Below are 12,367 nucleotides of genomic sequence, written 5' to 3' on the forward strand. Positions count from 1 at the left end.
CGGTAACACAATCAACCAGATTACATTGGGGCCACGTGATGTGGATGTTTCACGACTCTAAAGACAATGAACTGTCACCTATTGTCAATCAAACACCATTATTGACCAATCAGAAAGTCCAAGTTGATGCTGAATCCACTACTTTGTCTGAATAACTTCAAGTATTTCAAAGTGCCGTAGTGATGAAATATTTATTGTTGATACATGATTCAACATTGCTATCTTGTAGAGTGTTGTGAGATGGCATGATGGGCAGATGTGAACGCACATATATTTACATACTGTTGTTTTCAAAAGGCACAATCATCAAGTCACGGACATCGTTTGATGGAATCTGTAGAATGGTCCCATGTTATGTCTGAGAAAATAAGTCGTGAATTTCTAGTAACAGTTCATGCATCCCCTTGTTGTACTCCAAATACACAGGGGTGAATAATCCGGTGATCGGGAAAATAGTTACAGGAAAAAAGTTACGAAATCAAATTATTTATGTCATTTTATTTCATACACAATGTTTTATTGACATAGCACCGTATATAGCAATCACAGTATTTAGTTTAAAGTCCAAAGTTGCTTATGGAGATTGGACAACAGATTTATGACCTTCAGCGATGTCCAGACATTGATTCTTCAAATGATTTTGAAGACGAACAAACTTCCTCTTCACCTTCTTGACAGGGATATTGCCGATGGCTTCTTGTATTGGGACAGTGTCGATGGTTGCATTTTCTTCAGCATAATCCGTGACAGTACGTGTTTCATCACTTCAAACACACACGGGCAAATAATCTATGACAGTAAATGTTTCATCATTTCAAACATATACGGTGTGATCACAGGTGACGGTATATTATATTTCATCACTTTAAACACTCACGGGCGAATAATCCATGACAGTAAATGTTTCATCATTTCAAATATTTACGGTCGGATCCGAATCTTACAGTATATGTTTCATCACTCCAAACATACACCGGTACAAAATCCATGACAGAAAATGTGTGATCACTTCAAACACACTGACTGATCAAACATGGCGGTTTATGTGTCATCACTTTAACAACACACAAACTGGCACAAACACAGGACGAGTTTTGGCAGAGACCCTTTGGATTAACTCTGATCATATATCTAAGGTCACCATATGTACAGTTCTTGATCACACAGTAGTTCTCTGCTGGTCTTCGATATTACTTCTTTTGTGGTCATTCCCATAGAGGAATTCAAATACATGCATAACTCTGTGTACATACCTAATAATTAAGGTCGTCAACATGTTGAATTAAGCAGCTCTCACACTTTGCCAAGGTGGTTGCCGAGCTCTACCGAGCTTAACTCGGTTAGGACTCAGGAAGAGACATATATACGAGTATGTTACGAGCCCCATAGGAGTCCAATAGGAGTCCAATAGGAGTCTAATTGGAGTCTATTAAGAGTTGCATACGAACACAACGATCTCGATACGAGCTGTACGAGTTTGGTACGACTTTGGTACGAGGTGGCTACGAGCTGCTAAATAATTCGACGGGAATTTGTCACATGATTTAACATACAGGCTCGTATAGCTCGTATTAGACTCGGTCAACTCGGCAGTAAATTTTGCAGACGAGTTCTGTACGAGCACCACGAGTTCGCCACGGTAATACGAGTAGGACGAGTAGGTTACAAGTTTGTTAAGAATTTGTTAGGAGTTGTCTGGTCCAGACTGGATTATTTACAGACCGCCGTCATATAGCTTGAATATTGCTGAGTGCGGCGTTAAACAACAAACAAACAAACAAAATGTTAGGAGTTGGCTGGAGGCCCGACTGTTTTGAGCAGTTCCAGAACTCTCGTAGATCAGTATGATGTATCCCGAGTTACCCCGAGTTTAGTACGACCTCGCTACGAGCTCCATACGAGTACCCCCGAGTCAGCTCGGGTTCATACTCGGGACGCAACTCGGCAAAGTGTGAGAGCCCCTTTAAAGTCATGACGAATATACTGCCCGCTGAACACGTCCGTCAGTGAACACACTATAAACGCAGTGCTATAACTGGAATACTGTTCAAAGTGGCGTTATACATTGTTAAAGTAAGACTTAATCGTTGTGACGAATGATATCATACCCGAGTCGTACCACCGCAGACAAATGCACTAGAGCTTGTTAATTTTTTTACATCAGTTTTGATTTAATGTCACTTGTTATTGCGAGTGTGAAGCTTCACCTCTTCTAACCTGTCCCACTGGCAACAATCACAGCTTAATTTATGCCTCATCTTGGTGAGCTTCACTATTATATCGTCTTCTGTAAACATAAATATTTGTCTTGAGCCATGGTAGAGTTGCCTGTTTTTGGAGAACGTTACTAGCGGCCACATCAGGTTCAAACCCCTTGCCTGACAGAACACTCTGTACATATGACAAGGGTCTGTTGTTAACGTGCGAGAGGCCGCCTTGACCAGGCACTGCCCAGCTCAAAACAATACCTATCTTTGCGTGCCTCGCGATATTGTCAACGTATATCTCTTCATACTGAGATGGAATATGTTCCGCCACCTCAAGGCTTATGATCCAGTCATATATCGGAAGTCCGTACTGCGGCGCCGTCAGATCTAAAAACCGGACCACCCCACCACTCGTTTCCGGTCCATAGGGGGCGCCATCGAAAGCATCGTAGATAAGAAGTCGACGTGTGGAGTCTAGGTATTTCTTGTAGTCGCCTGGGCCATCCCCGAAACTTGCCACCGTTTGGTTTTGAAAGAATATTGACAGTTGCTCTGCTAGACTTTTATCACATATATGTGACCCGCCTTCTGATCTACTTGTCTGTCTGCACCACCCACCCGCCGTAGACACCGAGGGCAGCAGCGTCTGGAGGGGAAATACAGATGAACACCACACAGTTAAAACTACGACTTACAACTTACCACTAAGTCTGTAGTCGTACTTCTTAGACTACCCGTGCTTCTAAAACGTTCTACTTTTAATAGTAAAATTACATAGTAACAATTTTATTCGTTAAGGCACTTCGAACATACACCTGGCCAGTAAAATGTCCACACGAGGCGTATAAAAACAAACTAGAGAAAACGAATATTTATACACGTACCCTGTTAAGTTTTGCATACAAGTCTATCATTTCACAGCTCATGGCTGCGATTTCTTGTTTGACCTTGTTAAGTGTTTTAGACAGCTCATTTCTCTGTTTGCGGAACTTCTCAGCTGCCTGCACGGTGACGTGAATCTCCAAACCTTCCTCTCTGTCTGGTATTCTATGGATGCTTTGCTGAAGAAGGGACGACTTCATGACAATGACGCCGATTACTCCTAGTACTGAGAGAACCATTACTAATGACATGAACCATTTCTGCCGAGCCATGGTGGGAATCAACCTGTAACGAAATATAGACATAAATAGGAAGGTAACCAAATGTTGGATGTTATGTTACATAAACAAATGCGTTGGTGGTAATGTCGGAAATGAAACAATATAGGCGAACATTATTTGAGTTACAAAGCGTCGACGATGTAAACAGATGACAAGATGACGCAGAAAACACTACGTACCACTTCCCGGGCATACCACACCTGACAATCCAACATACACGCCTGACCATCCAACATACACGCCTGACTATCCAACAAATACACACGACCATCCAACCCACGTCTGGCCTTTCTACATACACCCCCGACCATCCGACATACACGCCTGACTATCCATCATACACACACGACCATCCAACATACACACACGACCATCCAACATACACACACGACCATCCAACATACACACACGACCATCCAACATACACACATAACCATCCAAACCACGCCTGGCCTTTCTACATACACACCCGACCATCCGACATACACGCCTGACCATCCAACATACACACATGACCATCCAACATACACACCTGACCATCCAACATACACACACGACCATCCAACATACACACACGACCATCCAACATACACACCTGACCATCCAACATACACACACGACCATCCAAACCACGCCTGGCCTTTCTACATACACACCCGACCATCCAACATACACGCCTGACCATCCAACATACACACACGACCATCCAAACCACGCCTGGCCTTTCTACATACACACCCGACCATCCGACATACACGCCTGACCATCCAACATGCACACCTGACCATTCAACATACATTCCTGACCATCCAACATGCACACCTGACCATCCAACATACATGCCTGACCATCCAACACAGACGCCTGACCATACATTCCTGACCATTCAACATACATGCCTGACCATCCAACATACACGCCTGACCATCCAACAAATACACACGACCATCCAACCCACGTCTGGCCTTTCTACATACACCCCCGACCATCCGACATACACGCCTGACTATCCATCATACACACACGACCATCCAACATACACACACGACCATCCAACATACACGCCTGACCATCCAACATACACACACGACCATCCAACATACACACCTGACCATCCAACATACATGCCTGACCATCCAACATACACACACGACCATCCGACATACACGCCTGACCATCCAACATACACACACGACCATCCAACATACACACCTGACCATCCAACATACATGCCTGACCATCCAACACACATGCCTGACCATCCAACATGCACACCTGACCATCCAACACACATGCCTGACCATCCAACATACATGCCTGACCATCCTTCACACATGCCTGACCATCCAACATACATGCCTGACCATCCAACATGCACACCTGACCATCCAACATACATGCCTGACCATCCAACACAGACGCCTGACCATACATTCCTGACCATTCAACATACATGCCTGACCATCCAACACAGACGCCTGACCATCCAACACAGACGCCTGACCATCCAACACACATGCCTGACCATCCAACACAGACGCCTGACCATCCAACACACATGCCTGACCATCCAACACAGACGCCTGACCATCCAACATACATGCCTGACCATCCAACACAGACGCCTGACCATACATTCCTGACCATTCAACATACATGCCTGACCATCCAACACAGACGCCTGACCATCCAACACACATGCCTGACCATCCAACACAGACGCCTGACCATCCAACATACATGCCTGACCATCCAACATACATGCCTGACCATCCAACATACATGCCTGACCATCCAACATACATGCCTGACCATCCAACACAGACGCCTGACCATCCAACATGCATGCCTGACCATCCAACATGCATGCCTGACCATCCAACATGCATGCCTGACCATCCAATACACATGCCTGACCATCCAACATACATGCCTGACCATCCAACACACATGCCTGACCATCCAACATGCACACCTGACCATCCAACACACATGCCTGACCATCCAAATACACGCCTGACCATCTAACACACATGCCTGACCATCCAACATGCACACCTGACCATCTAACACACATGCCTGACCATCCAACATACATGCCTGACCATCCAACATGCACACCTGACCATCCAACACACATGCCTGACCATCCAACACAGACGTCTGACCATCCAACATACATACCTGACCATGCAACATTCACACCTGACCATTCAACATACATTCCTGACCATCCAACATGCCCACCTGACCATCCAACATGCCCACCTGACCATCCAACATGCATGCCTGACCATCCAACATGCACACCTGACCATTCAACATACATTCCTGACCATCCAACATGCCCACCTGACCATCCAACATACATGCCTGACCATCCAACATACATGCCTGACCATCCAACACAGACGTCTGACCATCCAACACAGACGTCTGACCATCCAACATGCACACCTGACCATCCAACACACATGCCTGACCATCCAACACAGACGTCTGACCATCCAACATACATACCTGACCATGCAGCCTGACCATCCAACATGCACACCTGACCATCCAACATGCACACCTGACCATTCAACATACATTCCTGACCATCCAACATGCCCACCTGACCATTCAACATACATTCCTGACCATCCAACATGCACACCTGACCATTCAACATACATTCCTGACCATCCAACATGCCCACCTGACCATTCAACATACATTCCTGACCATCCAACATTCACACCTGACCATCCAACATACATGCCTGACCATCCAACACAGACGCCTGACCATCCAACACACATGCCTGACCATCCAACATTCACACCTGACCATCCAACATACATGCCTGACCATCCAACACAGACGCCTGACCATCAAACACACATGCCTGACCATCCAACATTCACACCTGACCATCCAACATACATGCCTGACCATCCAACATACATGCCTGACCATCCAACACAGACGCCTGACCATACATTCCTGACCATCCAACATACACGCCTGACCATCCAACACACACGCCTGACCATCCAACACAGACGCCTGACCATACATTCCTGACGATTCAACATACATTCCTGACCATCCAACATACACTCCTGACCATCCAACACACACGCCTGACCATCCAACACACATGCCTGACCATCCAACATGCACACCTGGCCATCCATCCAACATACATGCCTGACCATCCAACATGCACACCTGACCATCCAACATACTCTCCAGAATATCGAACATACATGCCTGACCATCCAACATGCATGCCTGACCATCCAACATTCACACCTGACCATTCAACACACATGCCTGACCATCCAACATACATGCCTGACCATCCAACATTCACACCTGACCATCCAACACACATGCCTGACCATCCAACACAGACGCCTGACCATCCAACACACATGCCTGACCATCCAACATTCACACCTGACCATCCAACATACATGCCTGACCATCCAACACAGACGCCTGACCATCAAACACACATGCCTGACCATCCAACATTCACACCTGACCATCCAACATACATGCCTGACCATCCAACATACATGCCTGACCATCCAACACAGACGCCTGACCATACATTCCTGACCATCCAACATACACGCCTGACCATCCAACACACACGCCTGACCATCCAACACAGACGCCTGACCATACATTCCTGACGATTCAACATACATTCCTGACCATCCAACATACACGCCTGACCATCCAACACACACGCCTGACCATCCAACACACATGCCTGACCATCCAACATGCACACCTGGCCATCCATCCAACATACATGCCTGACCATCCAACATGCACACCTGACCATCCAACATACTCTCCAGAATATCAAACATACATGCCTGACCATCCAACATACCCACACGATGGACCATCCAGCATACACACACGATCGACCATCCAGCATACACACACGATCGACCATCCAACATACACATACTAACATCCACATACAACCGTTCAACATACACACACGACCATCCAACATACACACACGACCATCCAACATACACACACACGACCTTCCAACGTACACACACACGACCATCCAACAAACAAAATACCATCCAACATACACACCCACGACCTTCCAACATACACACTACCATTCAACATACACACACACACACGACCATCCAACAAACACACACCACCATCCAAATGCCGCGGCACAACGTACACCTTTATATCTCCTGTTAATTAACTTTTCATTATATTCGTTGACGGATCACTAGAAATACGGTCCATTTCAATGCTTCCCCATGTACTAAATTAAGGATGATGATATTTAATAGGCAACTGACTTCAAACGCATTGTATCAACTTATTTTCCATGAACAATGCATTTGATTTCCATCTGTTTAAAGTGGAAAACTATAACAAGTGTGACCAGGGCTTGTTTGCCTAACAATATATATTAGCAGGAACACAACTGTCGTGCAGTACTCGCACAGATGCAGGACTATTTGACTACCGCTGTGTATTATATCCAATGTTTGCTTGGGATGAAATCTCCGGTAAAGACCGTTACAAGTTAAACCGCCTTTGTCGATGTCACGCAACCAACCAATATTTATCGAGAGCCAACACCGTGTGCTTCAGACAATAAAAGAATCCATTGTTGTTGCCTACAATCTTGCCTCATTTGTTGATTGCATGTTTGATCGACAAATGCAATTTTTTTCATAATGTGTTAATATTTAATGCAACGTATTCACAGACTGTGCAGTTCGAAATGTACATGCCACATCCAAGTAGCGTTCAGCATGTAAAATGTCGGTTATGTGAGGTTCGGCGACGTCTCATTTGATACAGCTTTGTTTCTATAGTGTCACTGTGTTTATATCGACACCACGGAACAGAACACGTTTTGGAACTGTTTTCTAATATTTTCAGGACTTGATCTGTTATAGCTGCTAGGAACTTCAATCATTTTTTTGTATCATTCATGCCAAATGATCAAATCTATCTAATATTGTAAGTAATAATTTATTATATCATTTGAATACATTGTCAATTTTACGAGTCGTGAAATAAAAGCGACAAAATCCTTTTCCTAATCTGAAGAAATATCTGCTAAAAGCAGAGTACAAATACTATTCCGAGCAGGGATAGATCCAGGATATATAAAAAGGGAGTAGGGGTGTGTGTCCACCTGGGCCTTTTGTAACTTCAAGGGCAGGGGCGGTCCAAACAAATAGCCTACCCCAAAAGGCACACACACTATATGTAAACCATTATTAATTATGTTACTTTAACAACCGCATCAACATGTTATCATGGTAGGAATTGCGCATACAAAATGTCATCAGATGTGAAAAAGAGGTGGTGGCATCCCCTCCACCCATCCCCAAGGTACTTGTAGATCTGTCAGAGATGTTCAACATGAACTGAACTTTACGACTTTCTGAGGAAGTGTTCCTGCTGACACAACCTCATTGGGATGGCTCGAATACTCTCGTTGGAACTCACCTATACTACTTCCGGGTACATATCTTCGGTGTCATATATACATATATATATGGTGTGGTCGCCAGGAAGAACATCTATATTCGTTGGGAAGGATGTGATCGCCAGGCAGGGAGGAGACCTATATTTGTTAGGGAATGTGTGGTCGCTAGGAAGAAGGTCTATATTTCCCAGGTGGATATGGTTGCTAGAGAAGTTGTGGTCGCCAGATAGGAGATATACATGTATTTTATCCAGGGTTGGTGTGATCGCCAGGGAGGAGACCTATATTAGCAAGGCATGGCTTTCGAAAAGAGAAGATATATGTTCCCCATTGAGGGTGTGGTCGCCAGGAAGAAGATATATATTCGTTAGAGACGGAAATATATAATCTACAGCGAGGGTGTGGTCGCCAGATAGGCGATATATATTATCAAGGGAGGTTGTGGTCGCGAGATTGGAGACATATTCGCAAGGGAGGGTGTGGTCGCCAGATAGAAGATATATATTCTCCAGGGAGGTTGTGGTCGGCAGATAGGAGATATATATTCTCCAGGGAGGGTGTGGTCGCCAGACAGGAGATATGTATTCTCCAGGGAGGGTGTGGTCGCCAGATAGGAGACATATTCGCCAGGGAGGGTGTGGTCGCCAGATAGTAGATATATATTCTCCAGGGAGGGTGTGGTCGCCCGATAGGAGATATATATTCTCCAGGGAGGGTGTGGTCGGCAGATAGGAGATATATATTCTCCAGGCAGGGTGTGGTCGCCAGATAGGAGACATATTCGCCAGGGAGGGTGTGGTCGACTGATAGGAGACATATTCTCCAGGGAGGGTGTGGTCGGCAGATAGGAGATATATATTCTCCAGGGAGGGTGTGGTCGGCAGATAGGAGATATATATTCTCTAGGGAGGGTGTGGTCGCCAGATAGGAGACATATTCGCCAGGGAGGGTGTGGTCGACTGATAGGAGACATATTCTCCAGGGAGGGTGTGGTCGCCAGATAGGAGATATATATTCTCCAGGGAGGGTGTGGTCGCCAGATAGGAGACATATTCGCCAGGGAGGGTGTGGTCGACTGATAGGAGATATATTCTCCAGGGAGGGTGTGGTCGCCAGATAGGAGATATATATTCTCCAGGGAGGGTGTGGTCGCCAGATAGGAGATATATATTCTCCAGGGAGGGTGTGGTCGCCAGATAGGAGACATATTCGCCAGGGAGGGTGTGGTCGGTTGATAGGAGACATATTCTCCAGGGAGGGTGTGGTCGCCAGATAGGAGATATATATTCTCCAGGGAGGGTGTGGTCGCCAGATAGGAGATATATATTCTCCAGGGAGGATGTGGTCGCCAGATAGGTGACATATTCTCCAGGGAGGGTGTGGTCGCCAGATAGTAGATATATATATTCTACAGGGAGGGTGTCGTCGCCAGATAGGAGACATATTCGCCATGTTGTCGCCAGGTCGGAGATACATTTTGGCCAGGAAGGAGACGTGTATTTGTCAGGGAGGGTGTGCCCACCAGGTAGGACACATTTGTTCATCGTGCAAGGTGTGGGCTACCGTAAAGGACCGTCTTTAGTCATTTACATGATCTAGGTATATATTTTCTTGTCGGATTCTATTGAAAAACATACGATGTCTTAAATGTTTGTAGTAACAGCAACTTAACAATGATTAACCACAACAAATACATGAATTGCAAACACAAAATTAAGATTCGAAGACATTCTGTTTATAACTGTCATAAACCTTTGCAACTGAATTTTACGTCGAAATATTAAATAAATAACAAAATGCATGAAACGACAAAATAGGCATATGCTACCGGCCGTGCCTAAATATACATATTAGCCATATTTGCTCAATATTTTCACTCACAGTTTTTCTCACGTTAACAAGTTGTTCTTAAAATACGGAGACAGTCTTCTCCTTGGCTGCCGTTCACTGTGTATACTTTGATATTTGCTTCGAACAATCTACTTTCAGTGTGTGTCCAACAGAGTACACTCTCCTCCACCAGCAACCGAGGACATACTCCGTCACAAGCCAGGGGCAAAGGGGCTACTAGCCATTTCCTGTGTCTATCTGATATTGCTGGATGGGAGCCTAGTTGTACCACCCACACTGACGGGGGTAGCAGCATCGTGATGGATGGACATACCTTAGTCAATCAATCTTCCCCGTCATCACGACGCTCGCGTGCAGGTCTGCTTTGGGACATGTTAGTTTGTGTCATTATTGGAAACTGATATGCATATCAGACATTACGATCTGTAACGATGTCATGATTTCAGTTGCCTCTCACTCTACAAATTGTATATAGCAAATCCAGCTGATTGTACTACTTGTGCATTTTTATAAAAGACGACATTCAAATATATCAAGATCTTACTATCACTTTACATTTTATTTGCATTCAAACTATTTACAGACGTACCTCAGATACAAAGTTTATATATCAATTATTCGTAGTTTTCAAAAAGCGTTACCCATTCTGATGTTCAATTTGCCATTAACACTCCGTCACTGACACCATTTCTATGAATTATTTTGGCATGATAAATGTCAAGTTATTGAGGATACTGTTTTCATGTGATCTTATTCTAAATATTATGAACGCTAACATTGATAGGCATTTCATCATTACCTGTATACGTACCAGTCCATGAAGTAAGAGTTATATTATACATCAAATTTAAACAAGAACAAAGTAAAGGACTAAAAAAAAACAATTTGCAACTAAAACGAAACAAATCTTACCTGCGGCTTCTGACACATAACTCTGAACGCCGGGCTCTAAAATTAAACTTTTGTTTAAGTGGGTTTTCACAAGTTGGTTTTCCGGCAAACAGCCTTCCCACATAGTTGACCAGCGCGAGGACAACAATAACATTTGATAGACCTAAATGTCCAGACGTGATTTGGACGTTTGATCAAGAAACCTGAATAATTTTGTGCGAATCTCCCGGGCACAGAATTGAGAGTTCATACAAAGAGAGGTAACTCTAATCTTTGTTTACTGGCTCAAGTCACAATAAGTAAACAAAATGAGTTTATCGCAGTTTGTTTCCGATGGATATTTTACGCGGCATAAACAAATGGCCGTAGCCTTGCATCTTACGTATCCCCTGGCACGATTCGCGAGGGGGTTTTAAAATATTTCGGATTTTTTCAAAACAAATCCTACTTCAAGCTGATGGGCCATGAAGTCTCGTCCAGGGTTATGTTCATTATGAAGGAGAGATAGTTGGTGTTTGAGTGTGGAGTAAACGGTGATACGTGACGCCGACAGTGAGGACCCCTTGTTTCGTGTCACCATGGCCTGTTGACTGATCAGAGAATTACAACTGTTCCCGGACCTTAAGGTGATAGTATTGATTTGAGAGTAAAGATGTAATGGTGTTATAGCTTGCCAAAACATTTAAAACGCCCTTTTTGCGTGGAGACAATGTATTCCCACATTGTTTTGTAATGAATTTAATTAGCACGTGAATGTTTGAAATGGC

At 44.5% G+C, this 12,367-nt stretch overlaps 1 protein-coding gene across 2 annotated transcripts; it reads right to left on the reverse strand.

Moving 5' to 3' along the window:
• Nucleotides 1-519: 519 nt before the first annotated feature.
• Nucleotides 520-10,904, reverse strand: LOC124115561. Of its 2 annotated transcripts, XM_046476595.1 has the most exons (3): nt 10,740-10,904; nt 3,092-3,374; nt 520-2,853 (listed from the first exon to the last, which is right to left on the reverse strand). In XM_046476595.1, exons 2-3 carry the CDS (start codon nt 3,359-3,361, stop codon nt 2,248-2,250), a joined length of 876 nt encoding a protein of 291 aa, XP_046332551.1. In that variant the 5' UTR covers nt 3,362-3,374; nt 10,740-10,904; the 3' UTR covers nt 520-2,247. The 2 variants fall into 2 exon arrangements, with proteins under 2 accessions (XP_046332551.1, XP_046332550.1); XM_046476594.1 differs by lacking the exon at nt 10,740-10,904 and having other exon boundaries at nt 3,092-3,395.
• Between the last annotated feature and the right edge of the window lie 1,463 nt (nt 10,905-12,367).

This window comes from Haliotis rufescens, unplaced genomic scaffold (assembly GCF_023055435.1).
Source record: "Haliotis rufescens isolate VD_foot unplaced genomic scaffold, xgHalRufe1.0.p SCAF_6, whole genome shotgun sequence".
NCBI classification, from domain to species: domain Eukaryota; kingdom Metazoa; phylum Mollusca; class Gastropoda; order Lepetellida; family Haliotidae; genus Haliotis; species Haliotis rufescens.

What these genes read in the sequence shown, in the direction of transcription:
- LOC124115561 (XM_046476594.1), bottom strand. Translation starts at nt 3,394, where the DNA reads ATGTCTATATTTCGTTACAGGTTGATTCCCACCATGGCTCGGCAGAAA. An exon ending in TGTATGCAAAACTTAACAGG is followed by an intron (nt 2,854 to 3,091) that starts GTACGTGTATAA and finishes TTTCCCCTCCAG; the next exon opens with ACGCTGCTGCCCTCGGTGTC.